The sequence below is a fragment of the Phascolarctos cinereus genome, unplaced genomic scaffold (assembly GCF_003287225.1).
Source record: "Phascolarctos cinereus isolate Bilbo 61053 unplaced genomic scaffold, phaCin_HiC Scaffold_725;HRSCAF=1366, whole genome shotgun sequence".
Classification (NCBI taxonomy): domain Eukaryota; kingdom Metazoa; phylum Chordata; class Mammalia; order Diprotodontia; family Phascolarctidae; genus Phascolarctos; species Phascolarctos cinereus.
Window position 1 is genome coordinate 1651324 of NW_027556097.1, and position 20999 is coordinate 1672322.

General features: G+C 37.5%; 2 protein-coding genes across 2 annotated transcripts in view; one reads left to right on the forward strand and one right to left on the reverse strand.

Moving 5' to 3' along the window:
* The window catches only part of GABRR3 (gamma-aminobutyric acid type A receptor subunit rho3), an 83196-nt gene that overhangs the window by 21316 nt on the left and 40881 nt on the right, over positions 1-20999 (reverse strand). The window contains exons 4-6 of the mRNA XM_078156830.1: positions 10489-10712; positions 5677-5759; positions 2531-2671 (exon numbers count right to left, since the gene is read on the reverse strand). Coding sequence (XP_078012956.1) covers positions 2531-2671; positions 5677-5759; positions 10489-10712 — 448 coding nt within the window. The remainder of the gene's footprint in view (positions 1-2530; positions 2672-5676; positions 5760-10488; positions 10713-20999) is intronic.
* The window catches only part of LOC110201998 (olfactory receptor 5AC1-like), a 90572-nt gene continuing 74580 nt past the window's right edge, over positions 5008-20999 (forward strand). Inside the window, 1 exon segment of the mRNA XM_020977946.2 lies at positions 5008-5092. The gene's annotated coding sequence lies outside the window, so the exon portion shown is untranslated.

Sequence of the window (20999 nt, forward strand, 5' to 3'; positions counted from 1 at the left end):
ATGAGGGCCTTGACAAAGGGAAAGTCATGCTCACGGAGATGCCTTGAAAGACCAGCTGTACTATCTATAGCCATATGAAAAAATGCTCTAACTCACTATTGATTGGAGAAAGGAAAATTAAAACAATTTTGATGTACTACCTCGTACCTATTAGATTGGCTAATAAAACAGTAAAGGTAAATGACAAATGTTGGAGGGAATGTGGGAGAAATGAGACTTTAATGTACTATTGGTGGAGTTGTGAATTGATTTAACCATTATGTAGAGCAATTTGGAAATATGCTCAAAGGGCTATAAAATCATGCATACCCTTTGACTTAGCAATACCACTACTAGGTCTGTATCCCAAAAGAGATTAAAAAAAGTAAAAGGGCTTATACGTACAAAAATATTTATAGCAGTTTTTTTCTAGGGGTAAAGAATTAGAAGTTGAAGGGATGCCCATCAACTGGGGAATGGCTGAACAAGTTGTGGTATGTGATTGTGATGGAATACTATTATACTATAAGAAATGATGAGCAGGATGCTCTCAGAAAAACCTGGAAAGACTTGCATGGGCTAATGCAGAATGAAATGTACTGTGTACAAAGTAACAGCAATATTGTAAGATGATCAGCTATTCTCAGCAATACAATGATCCAAAACAACTCTGAAGGACTTATGACAAAAAATGTTATCTATCCCCAGAGAAAGAACTTATGGTGTCTGAATACAGATTGAAGCATACTTTTTTTAACTTTATTTTTCTTGAGCTTTTTTTCTTGTCTGTTTTCTTTCACAACCTGACTATTATGAATATGTTTTGCATAACTACACATGTATAACCTATATGTAATTGCTTGCCTTCTCAATGGGGGTAGGGTGGGGAGGAAGGGAGAGAATTTGGAACTCAAAGTTTAAAGATGAATGTTAAAAATTGTTTTTACATGTAACTGGGGAAAAATAAAATGCTAAATAAAAGCTTAAAAAAAAAAGAAAGAGTAGCTGTCTCCACAAGGGTGGAGGCCACTCAAGAAGAAGTAGTTAGCTTTTCTTCTAAAGCAGGCAACTCCAATCCTCAATCACTGTCACTCTAACAACTTTTTTGTAAAGGGTCAGGGCTGAGCCCATGATTTTAATGGTGGAGGAAATTTCCAGTGAGGAAGCTGCATATACACAGACAGATCTGCAGCTGTTCTAGAGTCTTAGAAGATTGCCAGGGGCACTCTCATAGATCAAGTGACTTCGCTATGCTCACACAGTAAATCTAAGTCAGAGGTAGGGATTGAAACTAGTTCCAAGGCTGGCTTTTTATCTACCACATTGTGCTGTCTCTCACCTAGCATCCTAATAAACAACCTAATAAAAACTGTCCAAAATCTAATTGGGCTGCCTCAGGAGTTAGTGGTTTTCTTTCTCGGGCACCTTTAAGAAGACATTTGATGACTAGTTGTTAGGTATGACTTAGAGGCAGGTAGATGGCTCAGTGGATAGAACTGGAGTCAAGAAGTTACTCTGTTGTGTCTGACTCTTTTTGTGACCCCATTTTTTTTTGCAAAGATACTAAAGTGGTTTGCCATTTCCTTCTCTAGTTTATTTTATGGTTGAGGAAACTGAGGCATACAGGGTTAAGTGACTTGCCGAGGATCACACAGCTAGTGTCTGAAGTGTGATCTGAACTCAGGTCTTCCTGACTCCAGGCCTGGTACTCTATCCACTGATTAGCTGCCCCCTGGAGAAAGGAAGATCTGAACTCAAATCTGGCCTCAGACATTTACTAGCTGTGTGATCCTGGGCAAGTCATTTAACCTGTTTGCCTTAATCTTCTGGAGAAAGAAATGGCAAACCACTCTAGTATCCTTGCCAAGAAAACCCTATGGAAAGTATTGGAGTGCTATGGTTCACTGGGTCACAACACTGAACAACAAATGATGTAGAGCAGAGTTGTAGGACCTGTGGCTGCAAAACTCCAAAGGACTTCCAGATTAAAATGCAATTGGCAAATGTTTAACAAAATAAACATGAATACAATGAAACACAGGTAATGTTAATTTGTAGTTTTTCTGTGTCAACATGTGGCTCACAGGAATCTGTTGCTATTTGAGTTTGACTCCATCAATGCAGAGGGATTCTTGTTCAGATATGGATTGGAGGTCCCTTCCAATTCCAAGATTTGGTGATTCTTGGTGATGAGTATGTAGGCTCTTGAGGATCAGCAACAATACAGGCATTCCTCTTTGTTCCAAGAGGGGGATAGTTAATGTCCTAACAGATGTAAGAATTGTGTGTAACTCAGTGAAATGCCTTGAGATCCTTAGATAAACTTGAAACTAAAAAGCATATTCTCCTACTAATAAACAGTAAAAATATGTAGCACAGAGCAAAATTTTGGATAAATCATTTAATTTGGCCAATGATAGATTAGCAACTTTATTACTGCTATATGTCAGTTGGCTAACTAGATATAAATACTGAGTTTAAACTGGTAGATATGCAGGGCATAGTAGGTGTTTAATAAATGCTTCTTAGTAGGTTAAGTAACATACTATACCAGTGCTACTGTAGAAGGCTAATCCACTAGATGCACTGAACTCTTCAATAAAGAACTGAGAAAGGGAAATATGTTCATCTGTGTTTAAGGACTTATTTCCATGTTTCCAGTACAACATCAAATCTTCCTCATTATATGCATCTGAAAGAAAAAAAAAGAAAATCCTTATAACTAGATTGTAACTATTTGAGGACTGATCCAGAGCCTCATAAAACTTTCAGCACCTAACACAGAACCTTGTACAGGGTGGGTACTCAATAAATATTTCTTGTCTGATCAGTCTTCATGTCCAAAAGGAATCTAGGTTTTTCAATGATTATATTAGCATGGATGGTGTTCAATGGACAGTTTTTGCAAGCTTAGCATAGTTAAGGTTATTTCAATATGGTTGCCTCTAGATCCGTGCTCACTCCTTTACGTGTTAGAGCTTCACTAGAATGAAGGCCTTAGGATTCATGTAAATACCACAGGATTGGTGGAGGGATCTGTAATTGTAGGACCATAGATTTAGAGCTGGAAATGACCTTAAAGGTCATCAATCATAGGACTATATTATATCATAGTTCATAAATCTAGAGTTAGAAGAGACCTTAAGACCATCTAGTCCTATCATCCTTTATTTGACAAATGAGGAAACTGAGGCCCACAGAGGTGAAATGATTTGCTCAAAGTCCTATTAGATAATTAAGTGGGAGAGCAGGAATTTGAAGCCAAGTTCTTGAACTACAAACCCAGGACTCTGTCACAGAGCAAGTGTATCTTCCAAAGATGTTTTTGTGGTATTTTATTAATAACTGCAAATCTTCATAAGAAAGAAAGTGAAAAAAATGGAATAAGATTGGAATTTACAAACAAATCTTGGACACACATCATGCCTTTTGACCTGTACAGTTCCATGTATTATCAGGTAACAGGTAGCATACTAAGCTTCACTGAGATGTTTCAATGTACCCTAAATCAAATACTTAATTGGTTATTATTACTCTTTAAAGAAAGCAACTTTATAGGAGGCAATTAATTCCATAGGAAAAAATGTTGTGTATTGGGGATATGTTCCTAGGTAGCCAGAATTTAAATTAAAACCATCAAAAGGTATTTATAGAATACCTGAGACAATTTAATCTCTTTGATTCATTGATTTAATGTTAGCAAACATTTATGTGGGCAGCTAGGTGGTACAGTGGTTAGAACACTGGGCCTGGAGTCAGGTAGACTTGAGTTCAAATCTAGCCCAGACATTTATTGGCTTTGTGACCCTTGGCACATCACTTAACCCTTTTCCCCTCAGTTGCCTCAACTATAAAATGAGCTGAAGAAGGAAGTGGCAAAACACTTCAGTATCTCTGCCAGAAGCTCCAAATGGGGTCACAAAGAGTTGGACACAACTGAAATGACTCAACAATGACACCAAAAAACATTTATGAAGTGACTACTACACATGAGGTACAGTTTTAGGCTCTGGCAATACAAAAACAAAAATGAAACATTACCTGCTCTCAAGGACCTTACAGTCTACTAGCAGGGATAGAGCACGTACAAAGTATGTATAAAGTAATTTCGGGAGGGGGAGAATACCAACAACATGGGTGGATGGAGGTACCAGGAAAGGCCTTGCTTACAGCAAGAGATGGCGTCTGAGCAATAGTAACAATGGTGGAGGGATAGGGACTGGATCTGTAATTTCACCGATGTGGGGAATTCTCAGGTAAGGAAAACTGCTTACCAATGCACACCTCACACCTTCCTAGAAACATAATCTGGGGCAACGAGAGGGTGAGTGATTTGCCTAGAATAACATACAAGTGGTATGTGTCAGAATCAGTACTTGAACCCAGGACTTCCTGACCTCAAGGCCAGGTCTCTCAAGATCCATTATACCATATTCCCTTGCTCATAATATGTTTTAAATAGGAACAATGAAAAATAATTCCTTTTCAAATATGTAAAGACTTTAGTAAGTTCATGAACACCTGAAGTATGAGTCCTTGCCAATCTGGTGCTGTCGCAAATACAGGACTAACTCAGGTTGTCACTGACTATCCAATTTATGCCTTGAATGATGACTAAGTAATGATACAACAGGGGTTTCATAAGAAGATAGTAGAGAAGTGATAGATTCAGGCAATGAGACTTATTTTTTTGAACAGGACCGATGAGGGAAATTGTTTGCTTGACTTCGTGGATTTGTTACAAGTAACATATTTTTCCTTTTTCCCCAATGGGGTGGGACTAGGGGAGGAGAGAAAATAAATTATTGTAAATTAACAAAATTAAAATTTAATTAAAAATGAAATGTTTATCCAAGAGTATGTTTGTGTAGACATTATGAAAATACTTGAAGTTGGACTTCAAGTTGAAGTCATAACTGCTAATTGGTCAAGGTTATGGGCAGGTTGCACAGTCAGATGGATTCTTAAACATTTGTTTCTGTGGCTTTGTCTTTCTGGGATCTGATAAATTTTTTTTTAATAGGTCCCAGGCACATGCCGTGTGGAGAGGCAACATTGTACAGTGAATAGACACATTGGATTTGGGATCAGAGAACCTGGATTCCAAACCTAGGTATGTCACTTAAAATCTGTATAACCTTGAATAAGTTACCTAATCTCTTTAGGCCTCAGTTTATCATCTGATAATGAGGGGATTGAACTAGATGGCTTTGAAGGTCCCTCCCAGCTCTGCAACTGGGATTCTGTGACTCTAATGCAGGATTAGTGACTAAATGCACTATTTTTAGGCCAGGACTTAATAAAAGTTATTGATTCATATTCAACTGATTCAATTCAACTCCTAAACTCATTAAGTGTTAAGTAGGAATAGGATGATGATGATGATATTTAGACATAAGATTCTCTTTCCTTAACTGGGTTAAATACCATTTTGGAAACTCTATAATTTGGAAAAATCACATAAGATATAATTAAAAAACCTGAAAAATCTACAATTATGTTAAAATATTCCTTTCTGAAAGTAGTGCATGAAAAAGACTACTATCTACCTTTGTAGCTAAATAACACTGTTTAAAAAATAAATACATTTAACCTGCATCAAGTGATCCAATATGGTTAATAATGATATGCTCCCTTACCAGCGTATGCTCTAAGTACAGAGCACATAGACATATTTACCCAAACAGTAAGACTTACAGCTTTCTAGTTCAAGAGAACAGTTTTGAGTGTCAAGAGGAAACCGGCTGAAATCCATAAAGCACATGGCAGAAACCGTTATCCTATAAGAAAAACAGTAAAGGGGAAAATGCAGATCATACAATATAGACAAATAGATATACAAGATGACTTGTGCTTTCTTATCATTTGTACATTCACTGCACATTCCCAAGCATTATGCAGTTATTAATCTTCATTGTAATAAATTGGCTTGGAGCTGGCTACACTGTAGACCTGAATGAAGAAGACAGATGTAGATGTTGCACCACCCATGGGAAGTCTTCTGTGAAATTTTCTCTGAATCTCCTGCCATTGAGAGTGGCCATAATTGTGATGCTTAATTGGAGTTCTATAGGATGTACTTAAGAACATCTGGAAGCAATTTGCAGCTGGTAGCACAGTGGAATCTCTAGAGCCCTGAGACTGGAGTAAAGAAGATCTGAGTTCAAATTTTACTTCAGACACTTATTGTGTGATCTTGAAAAAGTCACTTAACTTCTGTTTGCCTCAGTTTCCTCAATTATAAAATAGGGATAATAGCACCTCACAGGGTTGTTGTGAAAATCAAATGAGATTGTATTTATAAAGCACTTAGCACAGTACCTGGCACATAGTAGGTGTTATATAAATGTTTATCCCCTTTCCAGTTTGTTCATTGATGGATGTAGTTTTGATGTGATAATAGGCTAACATGTTGTGAGTGAGGCAATGGGGAAAGTGTGGTAGTGACTATGCATTTCAGATGTCATCCATTTCGGTAAAGTGAGGCTAGATGAATGCTTTATTCCCCTACTAGACTGTAGACTCCAGAAGGGTAGAAGCCTGGAGCCCTCAAAGCCACCAGCCTTGCCATAGAGCTCTATCCTCTATATGGATATTGTTATATATATAAGAAGTAGAATTTGTTGTCTGCTTGCTAGTGTTCTCCACATAACATATATCAGTATAGAAAGAACATTGATGAAAACCAAAGCGGACTTTTATCAGGTAAAACTAGTTCCAATAGTGGACAGCTGAGTTTTCTTCAGGGTTTTTGTTTCAGGAGGGGATTTCCTGGATAGAAAGGAATGGAGTGAGAACACGGAGTTAGAGAGGGTTCCTGGGCATCTGAACAAAACCCATTCTACTTGTCTAGAAAAGAAAACAAAATGACTTCTTAAGGATACAAAGTCAACCGGGAGATGTCCAATAGGAATTAAATTTTGAGATCCTTATTTGCAAATCAAATGCTAGTTGGGGTTGCTATGTGGCAATGTCCCTTATAACTGAAGTTTATTTGGGTTTTTTGCTTTGTCCAGGACTCATTATGAGCTATAAACAGCACTTAGTTCCTCATCTTCCTCAGTGTTTTAAGCAATTTTTAAAAAAATTATTTCAAAATGTATAATTCATATGATTGCTTCAATGGCTTACATAATGATGAAGACTGTTTTATGTTTTTGTTTTTGTTTTGCTAATTCTGTTCTCTTCCACATTTTCCTGCCTTGAGGCAGAAGTTAATGTTCTGATCCTGTCTAGTAGCAGAAGTTCTGGTTGTAGATTCATTAGAAAAAAAGCAGATCAGAAATAGTGTGCCCCTAAGCACATTTGCAAAAAGCAAAGAGCAACAGATCCCTGACTCCATCAACCTTGTGAGTTGACTGTATGAATGGAACATCTCTTTATTTCCATGGGTAGAAAATAAAGAACTATAATGTTCCTCTGGAAAAAACCAAGAGCCACAGGCCATATCCATATGACAAAAACACTCCTCTCTACCCATAAATATTCAGTTAGTTGTGTTTGGCTATCACAATAACAGGGGCAACTTAGGTGCCTACTGGATAAAATATTGGACTTGGAGTCAAGAAGACTTGAGTTTATATCTGGCCTCAGATATTTAGTCATTGTGTGACCCTGGGCAAGTCACTTGACCTCTTTCAGATTCAGTTCTCTCATCAGTAAAATAGTGATAGGGTTATTGTGAGGATAAAGAGAGATCATTGTGAAGCATTTTGCAAAACCTGTAAATGGTAGCGAATATATTGGACTGACTGTACTGATGATCTAATTAATTCAGCATATTTCAGCCATTAAGATATTCCTTCCAAAAGCTGTGACAGGAAAAAAAATTGTGGGTCTATTATCAAATACTGTGGTAGTACTCTCAATTTCTGGTAAGGATTGGTGCTGGTGCTTTTAATACTTAGTTTCTGAATAAAAATTTAAGAGAAGCCCATAGTACTATTTTTCTTCTATTGCTACAGGGCATGGAACAATGACTCATTTGTGCTAACCTGAGCCAAAATTTTTTTTTTCATTAACTACAAAAACCTCTCCAGGATACATGGATGAAAAGAATTTGAAAGGTCCAGGTTTACCTGAAGCCTTTTCTAAAATTAATCATTGATAAACCATTCAGTGTATACAAGACTCAGACCATAGGACAATATGTTATGCTGTGAACAACATGGCAAGGGGTTAAGATTAGTGGAGCGAGTAGTTTTTAGTACTTATCCATTTTGAATAAGTAAACTGAAGAAAAAGGAAATGAAAGACCATGACCGGTCTTCATATGGAAAATTTTGTATATATAGGAGTTAAAGACATTATTTAGGCAATTCCAGGCAAAAAACCTTGCTTTTTAGAGTTTTATTGTTTGATCTGCCTTAGACATTGTTTTCACAATATTATTCAACTTTTCAAATACCTTTAATATTTCCCTATTTCCTACTACTGCAATTCTCAAAGTGTGGTTTGGGGACCTGTGGGGGAGGGTACAGTGAGATCCTTTCAGGTCTACAACATCAAAACTATTTTTTATAATAATAAGATATTTTATCAATATCAATTATATTCATATATATCAATAGATATAGCCTACATAAATAAAAACTCTATGCAAGGGTATTTTTAAAAGTTTTTGAGTATAAAGAGTCTTAGGACCAAAAAGTATGCAACCACTATCGTAACTGTACCACATCTAAAGTACCCAGTCTACTTCTTTATTCTTATTACCCACAACTTCTCACTGTTCATTCACTTTCTTCACCTTGTGTCACTGGTACATAGTATTTATCCCCCACCTTCATGCCTTTGCTGATGTCATTCCCCTAGCCTGGAATTTCCTTGATTTTCCCTTCTATTTCTATTAATTCTAGCCCATCTTAAACTTCCAGTTTCGGTCCCACCTCAAAGAAGTCTTCCCTTATTACTCTAGCCATCATTAACTTTTCTCTTCTAAAATTCAACAATACTTATAGACTTAGAAATAACTGGCTCACTGTTATTGCCAATGTATTAGTTTTTATTTCCCAAACTAGGTTATAAGTGAGCTCTTTGAGGGCAGAAAAATGTATAATACATGGTCTTTGGAATCTTCAAGTAGGCAAACTTTTTGTGTAGGTACAGCCTATGTCTATAGCAAAATTAGACATGACCAAAATATTATTAGGCCAATTCACTATGACTTGTCCACACACGTAGTCTTATGAATACTGTCTTTTATTCAGTCATTTTAGTCATGTCTGACTCTTTGTGAACCCGTTTGGGGTTTTCTTGACAAAGATTTCCATTTCCTTCTCCAGCTCATTTTACAGATGAAGAAACTGAGGCAGAGTTGAGTGATTTGCTCAGGGTCATACAGCTAGTATCGGAAGCCAGATTTGAACTCAGGAAGATGAGTCTTTCTGAATCCATGCCCAGTACTGCACCAGCTAGCTGCCCTTTTATGAATAGTAGGGGTTTTGAAAATGCTGTTGCTGTGACTCATGGCATTATTTTTAATCTTTTGCTCATGTTTCATTCTGATGTAGCTATAACCAATGGCACCACTAGTTGGTTAATGCCTTGATCTCTTGGTGCATCCATTCTTCATCAGTGTAGAAGCTCTTTCTACCAATGCAAATTGCAACTCCTCTACTTTTATCATTTTGTGGTATTCTTGACTTCCACAGAGATTTTACCTAACACCTAACACCTTTTCTCTCAATCTTAGGGGAATTGGTGTACTACTTCATCTGTCTGTTATTTCTTGTTCTCTTTACATCACTGGCTCTGCTCCTGTTGTAGTCATAACATTCTTGTCCACATCTTATACAGATGTCACTAACTGATGAAACTGAATAGAGTTTTTATCAAATATTAGAAGTTTTGCTTCTGAGAAAAGCTGAGTAAATGATGCTTTGCCTTTGGGTGATGTCTCTCTTCTGTTGCTTCTGTTCCCTTCCATACCCGATTCTTGTTCTCAAGTAGAAAAAAAGTAAAATATTTTATATGATATGTGTGTGTATATATATATATATATATGTATGTATGTATGTATGTATGTATGGTGATATATACCAACATGAATAAATCATTAATGATATTTATGTAGATCTGACCTCTTTGTTGCAGTTTTCAGTTTGTTTCAGTTTTAACTTTATTGAAATCTGCTATGTACTTAAGTGCAGTAAATTTTAAATATAGAAAAAAAACTGAGAAAAAAACTGAGCAAAAACAACAATCCCAGTAAGTATTTAACATGGATCTTATAGGAAAGCAGGCTGGATGAAATTGAAATTACAAAATCTTTACCAAATCATTCTCTAAGATTAAGAGGCTTGTACTTGGCGAGATGATGCTTAGTGTAATGAAACCTAGAACATTCCTCAGCCCATGCCCCAACATAATTTAATGAACAAAACAGCTGTTTGAAATTTCTAGTTTATATTTAGGAAGTCAGACATAGTCCTGATTTGGTTTAGTCTGAAAGAGTGTAGGAAAAGAAAAGCATGTTTGATGTCCATGACAGGAAAGCTTTGTTCTTACCGGAGACTGAAGAGGACATTACCATCAGGGTATACTCGAAGCATAATGTTCTCTACGGTTGTATCATGGATGAAGGATCTTTTGGAATGTACAAAAAATACATCAGGCACCCAAATCTTTTGAATTAATCTACTATCAAAGGTCATGCTTTTGTTTCTTGTGCTAGGAAAGGAGAGCCGTTCATCTTTCCAGTAATGTCTGAGGTAAAAGGTCATTGTAAAGTCCTAGGCAAGAGAGAAAAGAAAATCATACACAGAAGGAATCTTTCTAGATGATCTCTTGGAACTAGTCTGGGAGCATTCCATCCCAGGTATCATACTAAATAGCATCTTTAGAGATATTTTGCCAGAATCATCTTCCTAAAGCACAAGTCTGATCATGCCACTCTTTTACTTAGGAAAATTAATAAAATAAGACCTCAACTGGGCCATCATTGCTACAAGTTAATCTTTTTATACCTCCTTAATTTGCTTATTGGAGGTAGCTAGGTGGTGTAGTGGACACGGCGCTGGGCCTGGAGTCAGGAAGACCCAAGTTTAAAGCTGGCCTCAGACACTCATTAAGCTGTGTGACCCTGGGCAAGTCACTTGACCTCTGTTTTCCATAATCCGCTGGGGAAGGAAACAGCAAACCACTCCAGTATCTTTGCCAAGATGGAATTGGACGTAACTGAACAACTAAACAACAAATTTACTTATTATCCCACTAACTATGGAGACTTTCCCAAACCTTTTTATACCTCCTTAAAACCTTCTATGGTTTTCCATTCACCCACCCTCTCAGATGAGAACCTTTCCTTATTTTTCACTGAAAAAAATTGAGTAATTTGCTGAGAGCTCCTTCTTCTCCCTTCACCTTCACCTCACATCATCCAGGTGCCTTTTGCCATTTTTCCTACTTCACTGCTGTCTCACAAGAACAGGTGGCCCTTCTAAAGGCTATGGCAAATAGCTCTATATGCACGAGTGATCCCATTCCATTCCATCTTCTCCTACAGATTGCCTCCTTTATCATCCCCAATCTCTCACTTATCTTCAATCTCTCAATGTCCACTGGCTGCTTCACTACTGCCTATAAAAGGGCCATCTCCAGTCATCCTGTTCTATATCTTGCCACTGGACTCAGATGGCTCTAGAGGAGAAAGTGAGACTGGTGATTTTGCATAGCCCTCACTCACATAAATCCAATTCATTTGCATGTCATGGCATCACCTCTTTGATGTTATGGTCCTCCTTGAGAATGAAGGACAAACAACAACCTCTGTGAGTAGTAGTAGGACCCGCCTCCCTGGGGACCCAGCTGGAACTGGCCAGTTGGGCAACAAAACTTTCTTTCTCTAAACCTTCCTTCCTTTTTTCCTTCCTTCCCTGTATCCTTCCTTCCTTATTTCGTTTCTTCTTTTCTTCCTTTTTTTTTCTTTCTTTCTTTCTTTCTTTCTTTCTTTCTTTCTTTCTTCTTTCTTCTTTCTTTCTTTCTTTCTTTCTTCTTCTCTTTCTTTTTTCTTTCTTTCTTTCTTCTTCTCTCTCTCTCTCTCTCTCTTCTTTCTTTCTTCTTTCTTTCTTCTTTCTTTCTTTCTTCCTTCCTTCCTTCCTTCCTCCTTCCTTCCTTCCTTCCTTCCTTCCTCTTCTTTCTTTCTTTCTTTCTTTCTTTCTTTCTTTCTTTCTTTCTTTCTTTTTTCTTTCTTTCTTTCTTCTTTTTTTTCTTTCTTTCTTTCTTTCTTTCTTTTTCTTTCTTTTTCTTTTTCTCTTTCTTCTTTCTTTCTTTCTTTCTTTCTTTCTTTTCTGTCTTCTCTCTCTCTCTCTCTCTCTCTCTTTCTCTCTCTCTTCTTTCTCTCTTTCTCTCTTTCTCTTTCTTTCTTTCCTTCTTTCTTTCTTCCCCTTCCCTTTGCCCACATAGGGCATCATACCCTTACCTGTGGGTGCTCTGTCCAAAGGAATGTAAATTTGATAGCTGAAGCCTTGAAAGATATCTTGGGGTTTATGGGCTAGATTTCTTTCTTAAGCATCATGCCTTAAACCCAAATCATTTTCGCTCTCATTGATTGGCAAGTCAAGGACAAACAATAACAACAACTGTCCATAAACACATCCATATCTCCACTATTCTCAAAAAATTCTCACTTGATCTGATCCATCTCCACTATCTATCATCCCATTTCTCTTCTCCCTTTTGTAGATAAACTTCTTGAGAAAGCTGTCTACAATTGATGCCTCCACTTCTTTTCCTCTCATTCTCTTCTTAAATATTCCAGTTTGGTTTCCAAAGTTATCTTTTAACGAAAACTGCTCTTTCCAAAGTTAATAACAATCTCTATTTCTAAAAAAACCCATTATTTATAAATTTTAAAATTAAATTTTTTTTAGTTCCAAATTCTCTCCCTCCCCTCAGTGTGTTTCCCACCGATTGAAAAGACATGCAATCTGATATGTGAAATCATGCAAAACATATTTCTATATTAGCTATGACACAAAAAGCAAGAAAATAAAGAAGGTGAAAAAATTATATTTCAATTTGTTTTCAGAGTTCATCAGTTTTCTCTCTGGAGTTGGCCAGCAATTTTCATCATGTGTCCTGTATTGTCTTAGATCATTGTATTGATCAGAGTAGCTAAGTCTTTCACAGTTGATCATCATTACAATATTGTTGTTACTATGTACAATAATCTCCTGGTTCTACTCACTTTACTTTGCATCAGTTTATGTAGAACTCAGTTTTTTTTAAATCATCTATCTCAATGTTTCTTATAGAAAAATAGTATTTCATCACAATCATATAGTACAACTTGTTCAGCCATTTCCCAATTGATGGGCATCTCCTCAATTTTACAATTCTTTGCCACCACAAAAAGAGCTACAAATATGTCCTTTTTTTTGGGTACATATAGGCCCTTTTTCTTATTCTGTGATCTCTTTGGGATATATATATATATATGTACACACACATATAAAATAGTGATATCATTGGGTCAAAGTGTATATGTGGTTTTATAGTCCTTTGAGCATAGTTCCAGATTGTTCTCCAGAATGGTTAGACTAGTTTACAACTCCACCAACAGTATATTAGTGTTATTATTTTCCCACATCCCCTTCAGCATTTATCATTTCTGATATGTATAAGGTGATACCACAGAGTTGTTTTAATTTGCCTTTCTCTAATCAATAGTAATTTAGAACTTTTTTTCCCCGTATCACTAGAGATAGCTTTGATTTCTTCTTCTGAACACTGCCTATTGATATCCTTCGACCCCTTATCAATTGGGGAATGGCTCTTATTTTCATAAATTTGGGTCAGTTCCCTATCAGGTCTTTATCAGAGAAACTTGTTTTTCATAGTTTTTTTTTTAAGTATTCATCATATTTGGTACCTGTTATCAAAATGTAGTTTCCCTAAAATATCTCTTTTAATTAGGCTCTTTTTTTTTTGCTTTTACTTTGTCTGAGATCATGATTGCTATCCTTACTTTTTTTTTTTTACTTCAGCTAAAGCATAATAGATTCTGCTCCAGCTCCTTATTTCAATTCTGTATAAGTCTTTCTGTTTCAAGTATGTCTGTTGTAAACAACATATTGTTAGATTCTGGTTTCTAATCCATTCACCTATCCTCTTCTGTTTTATGAGTGAGTTCATCCCATTCACATTGAGTTATGATTATTAACTCTGTATTTCCTTCCATCTTATTTTCTTCTGTTTATCCTTTTCTCTCTCTCTTTTCATCCTGTTCCTCCTCAAGAGTCTGTTTTGCTCCTGCCTGCTATCTTCTTTAGTCTGCCCTCCCTTTTATCACCTTCCCCTCTACCTCCTCTTATCTTATTCTTCCCCCCTACTTCCCTGTTGGGTAAGTTAGATTTCTATATCCAGCTGAGTGTGTATGTATATTCTTCCTTCTTTGAATCAGTTCTAATGAAGAGTGAGGCACAAGCATTACCCACCACTCCCTCCCCCATTTTCTCCTCCACTATAAAAGCTCTTTCTTGAGTGCCTCTTTTTTTTTCATGATTTTCTTGCATCACTCTTATTTATCTTCCCAGTTTTTCCTCTACTTCTCTTACTTGCTTCTCAAAATCCTTTTTGAGCTCTTCCATGGCCTGGGACCAATTCATATTTTTCTTGGAGGCTTTGGATGTAGGAGATTTGACTTTATTGTCTTCCTCTGGTTGTATGTTTTCATCTTCTTAGTCACCAGAGAAAGATTCTATGGTCTGACTTTTTTTTTTCACTATTTGCTCATGATCCTAGCCAATTACTTGACTTTTTAACTCTTTGTTAAGGTAGAGCTCTGCTTCCAGTGTGGCTGGCGTACTACCCCAAGCTTCAGGGATTTTGTATGGCTGTTTTCAGAGATATTTCTAGGGGCCTGTAAGTTTTCAGTTCTTCCAAGGTGGTATGATCTAAGCAGAAGTGTTTGGTTTTTGCCTGTGTGCCCATGCTGAATTGCGTTCCTCTCCCAGCCTGGTGCAATAGACCTTTCCAATCAATTATCCAGGTTGCCTTGGGCTGGAAATTTGTTTCACTCTGTCTTTTTGTGGGTTCTGCTGCTCTAGAATTTGTTTAGAGCCATTTTTTACAGGTATTTGGAGAAGTTTGGGGGACAGCTCAAGCAAGTCAATGCTTTTACTCTGCCATCTTGGCTCCACCGCCCTGCCCCACCCCATGCCTCTTTTTTTTTTTGTGAGATAATTTCCCCCATTTTTCTTTTCCCTTCCCTCTACTCCCAGTGAATCTCTCATTCTCACCTCCTCATTTTTTACTAACAACCTCTTAATTGGCAAATATCAGTCCTCTTCCTTCTTGACCTCTCTGTAGTTTTTGACACTGTCAGATCATCCTCTTCTATTTTATATTCTCTTCTCTAGATTTTTTTTTTATGATACTACTTTCTTTTGATTCTCTTCCTCCCTATCTGACCTCTTCTTCTCAATGTTCTTTCCTAGATCTTCATCCAAGTCATCCTTGCTAACTGAAAGTGTCCCACAAGGCTTTGTTCTGGGCCATCTTCTCTTCTCTATATATATTATAATTCTTGTGATTTCATTAACTCCCATGGATTCAATTATCATCTCTGTGCTGATGATTCTTATATCTACTTATCCTGACCAATCCTCTCTGTTGACTTCTAGTCTCACATTTCCAATGACCTCTACTGAATGTTCCGAGGACATCCTAAACTCTAAAACTGAACTCATTCACTCCATCCACCCCAAACCTTCTCTTTTTCCTAACTTCCCTGTTACTGTTGAGAACACTATCAAACGCTCAGTAATGCAGGCTCACAACTTAGGTGTCATCTTCAACTCCTCACTCGTCTCACTTCTCATATTCAACCTGGTGCCAATCATAATATCTCTCATACCCCTTCTCTCTTCTGACACTGCCTCCACTCAAGTGCAGGCCCTCATCATCTCACTCCTGGACTATCACAATAACCTATTTCCTTGCTACAAGTTGCTACTGACTGCAATCCATTCTCTACTTTAGCTGTCGAGGTCTTCCTAAAATGTAGCTCTGACCATGTCAACTCAATAAACACCACTGGCTTCCTATCACTTTAAGATCAAGTATGTAATTTTCTGATTGACATTGAAAGCCCTTTGAAACCTATCTCCCTTCCACCTTTCCAGTCTTCTTGAGGCAGTTAGGTGGCATGGTATCTACAGAACTAGGCCTGGAATCAGGAAGAGCTGTGTGACCCTAGTCAAGTCACTAAACTTCTGTTTACCTGTTTCCTCAACTGAAAAATGAGAATAATAATAGCATCTATATTCCACGTTTGTTGTGAGGATCAAAAGAGATAATAATTGTAAAGTACTTAGCACAGTGCCTGGCACATTTGTTGTTGTTGTTGAGTTGTTTCAGTCTGACTCTGTGGGGTTTTTTTGCTAGAGATACTGGAGTGGTTTGCCGTTTCCATCTCCAGCTGTTTTCACAGATGAGGAACTGAGACAAACAGGTGCCTCACCTCTGTTGATTATTTCCAATTTACTCTTTGTATGGCTTATTTTCAGAGTTGTTTGCATGTTGGCTTCTAAATTAGACTGTATGCTTCTTGAGAGCAGGGACTGTCCTTTGCCTTTCTTTCCCCAAGCTTGGCATAGTGCCATAAACTCTAGTTGAATGACTTTCAGAGAAAACAACCCAAGATTAGTAGTTAAAGCCCTTCACAATCTATCTTTCCAGGCTTATTGTTTTCATTGTTCCACACAATTTAACATTCTATCTGCCACCTTCATACTTTTGAACAGGCTCCCCACCTGCCTACCACATCTAGAATGCATTTGCTCTTCATTTCTGCTGTTTCTTAGAATTCCTAGCTTCCTTCTAGACTCAATTCATGCATGTTTTAGCTCCTATGGAGACCATTTCCTGATCTCTCTTAATACTTAATACTTTCCCTTCCTTAAATTATAATTTTCATTTATAATTATAATGGATATACTTCTCTTGATAGGTTGTATTCTCCCAGTGGAATGTAAACTCAAAGGACAGGCACAGTTTTAGGCAGTCAGTCAATAAGTACTTATTAGGCATTTACTAAGTGCCAGGTACTGTGCTAAGGGCTGGGGACACAAAAAGAGGCAAAACTCAGTTCCTACCCTTAAGGAACTCACAATCTAATGAATGATACAACAAGCAAACAAATGTATACAAACAAGCTGTATGTATACAAAATAACAGATAAACAGGAAAGAATTAAGAGATGGAAGGCACTAGAATTAAGAAAGCTTGGGAAGGGGTTTCTATAGAAGATAGGATTTTAGTTGAGACTTGAAAGGAAGCCAGGAAGTCAGTAGGTGGAGTGGAGAAGAGAGAGCATTCCAGGGATGGGAAGAGCCACAGAAAATACCAAGAGCCAAGAGATAGAGTGTCTTGTTTGAGGAACAGCAAGGAAGCAAATGTTACTGGATCAAAGAGGACACAGCAGGGAGTAAGGTGTAAGAAAACTCTAAGGGTAGGAAGGAGCTAGGTGATGACAGTCTTTGAACACCCAACAGAGGATTTTGGTGTTTTGTTTTTGTTTTGTTTTATTTTTGTTTTTGTCTTTTTATCCTCTGAGCCTAATACAGTTTCTATAGTAGATGCTTAGCAAATGCTTATTTGATTGGACTAGAAAAAATTCTAGGGGATATCACCATCCATAAATTATTATAATTATTCTCACTTCACTGAATTGGACAGTGCTTTCACCTTGCTGTAAAACAGACTACATGCATTTTAGTGGTCACTTTGACTAAGTCTTTGTTCTCCAGGCAACATGACACCTAAACAAAACAGTTAAATCAACTTAATATTTATCCTGTTCCTAAAGAATCTATATATTTCTAGGCTAGTAGACTGCTAGGTGGTACCATAGGGGCAGCTAGGTGGTGCAGTAGATAGAGAACCAGGCCTGGAGTCAGGAAGACTCAAATATGACCTCTAATACTTACTAGCAGTGTGACCCTGGTTCTCTCAACTTTAAAGTGGGGATAATATCAGCACTTACCTCCCAGTATTGTTGTGAGGTTTAAATGAAATATTTGTAAAGCCCTGAGCACAATACCTGGCACATAGTAGGCATATAAATGCAGATTCCTTCTCCTTCCCCCATTATTAGAATGGTAATTCCTTGAGGGCCAAGATTATTTCATTTTTGCCTTTGTCTCATGCCAAGAACAGTGAGTAGTACATGATAAGTACTTAATAAATGCTTGTTGAATTGAATTTAATTGAACAGAAAGAAATTTCTCAGCACGATTGGCCATGGCAGTAGAGTAGAGTGAACACTACTCTACAAATTCAGATTTTTAGAATTTCAAATTTCAAGCCCCAGACTTCTGTCTGAGCTCTGTCATTAATTAACTGTGTTGCCCTGAAGGAGTCACTTGTCCTCTCTGGCCTTCCTTTTCTTCATGTGAAAAATGAGATAATTAGACTAGATGAACTCTAAGGCACCTTCTAACTACCACAAATTTCCATGATTCTTTATTTCCTTAGCTAGCAATATCACTCTATCACCACTCTAACACATCCTAAGCTCATTTCATTGTAATTAACACCTACTTCTCATTTTAAACTTGCCAAAAATGAAATGTCATTCATTCTCCACCCTTTCAGACCAGATGCCAATGTTATAATAGCCAATGTAATAGCTTTTCTTTCTACCAACTGCTCTGTTGCTAGACCTAGGACAGACTATTTCTGTAGTCACTGTGTCTAGTCTCAAACTACAGACTTGAGTTATGCTGGTTTTGGAGGAGGCCTTCACCTACCTAGCACCCTTTCCATAGTACCTAATGATATGCAGAAAAGCCTCAGAGGCTGTGCAAATAGGGGCATAGTTGTAAGAATGATTAACAACAATAATGGCTAGCATTTTAAGGTTTGCAAAAAGCTTTATAAATACCTCATCTTCACTCCAACCCTGGGAGATAAGTGGTTTTATTATCCTCATTTTACAGATGAGGATACTGAGGCTGAGAATTTAAGTGATTTGTCCAGGGTCACACACAACTAATAAGAGTCTTAGACAGGATTTGAACTCTTATCTTCCTGAGTCCTGGGCCAGCTTTCTATGTACTGCACCACATAACATCTAGAACAGAGTCCACTGTACATGTCCCAAGACAGAAAAGTCATCTCGAATTAATATTCATAACTGAGACATGAGCATTTTTTCATGATAAAAATTATGTCTACCCCTTGTCTGTTGAGGACCACTCTTACTAAATTCGGAAGAGCTTGTGACCAGGTTGGCTTTGGGGTGATTTATTTTTTATTTTGACCACAGCAACTCAAAAAGTCTGTCTCGCAAGTAATAAAGGAGTTATAATGTGTGTCAGAGAAGCAAGTGTCCACAGTGATAAAGTCATGGATCCCTGAAGTATTGAGGGTTTAAGGTGCCAATGGAATATTCTGCTGGAGACATGCATCATTTTACTTTAACTTTTTAACATTTAACTTCTCTTTCCAACTTCTCTGTACATTCTATCACTACCACCTATTATTTCTCTTGAATCAGCTATTACTTCTCTATCATCTATTGATAGTAGTGCCTGGCTGGAACCTGGCCTCATTACTCAGTTTCTCATTTTGAAGAATCAAACTGTCTCCTTGGCCATATCTCTTCCGTCCCACCCCCAAGTGCTTTGGAAGACTTTAATCATGGTTTTTCAGTCTAACTACTAATTGAATATTATCATACAGGGAAGTGACTGCTCTGGCATTCTGTTCTCTTTTCTACAATTTCTCACGTGTATTTTAAGGAAGTGCTCAAAAGCTGCTTTTGGGTACCCTTTGGAACAAAACAATTTTGGTTTCAATGAATTTTTTCTTATTATAATTGAAATACTCTGTGCTTGGCACATAGTAAGTGATTAATAAATGCTTGTTCTCTCTCTCTCTCTCTCTCTCTCTCTCTCTCTCTCTCTCTCTCTCTCTCTCTCTCTTTCCTAGAGCCAGCTCAAACAGGCTCTGAAGATCAAATGTTCAATGGTAGAATTTTTACCTTAAAAATTGGTAAGTGCTACAAATAAGGGCTTTATTTATTGCCAAGATATAAGAGAGTGATGGAGAAAATGTTCATAGTACAGATGAAACTTAAAAGTGTGTTGTTAGTACCTTTTCTTTTTGAGAGCCAATCATTAAACATTTACCTGCACACTCCTGCCCATCTCTGTCCCCCCTCATATGCCCACTATCCTCCATTGCATAAAGCAAAGAAAAACAAAGCCCTTGCAACACATAGAAAGAGTGAAGCAAAACAAATACCCACATTTTCTGTCTGAAAATGTAAACACATCTTATGCCCCAAATCCGCACAACTTCCTAACTTCCCTATTTCTGTCTGCAGAGCTGTCGTGCTATGGATCACATGGGTCTGTCAATTCCTCATTTTATGACCATCTAGGGGAGCTTAGCCTCAGGGATCTGCCTTTATGCCCTTAGTAGCACCTTGCTCCAATAGCTCATTCTTCCAGGGGGAGATCTAAGTAAGCCTGGAGTTTACATTTTAGGTTTCTGCTTGGGAGAGTTATACGATCATTCATAAAACTAAACCATGATTCATTAACCTCCAGGGAGGTCTTAACTTCCCTTACTAGAATTGCAGGGTCCTAGCAAAGACAGTGAAAATTTAAAACTCTCTGAGTTGTCCTTCAAGCATGCACATTCTGATCTCAAGTACGGACATGCCTACAGACAATTGGCAAATTTATGAAAAAAGAATCAGGCTTACAAAATATTATCAGCAGTAGTGAATAGCAAATAGGACCTAGCTGGGGTTTTCTAGCTCCCTTTATGTTGAAAGGAGAAAGATGCTACCCTTGGCTGCTGTGTTCCACAACCTATAAGCTACTTCAGTTTAAGGTCCTTTCTCCAAACTACCTGCATTAGTCCCTCTGTCTACCTGCTAAGGATGATGACACCAAGGAAAGCCTGATTTTTTTTGATCCATTAAATAGTTTCTATCCTGTTTCCTCATCTGAGCAGGCCCCACCAGCTTCATGTACCCCAAATTTCCTGCTGCCCAAGAGCTC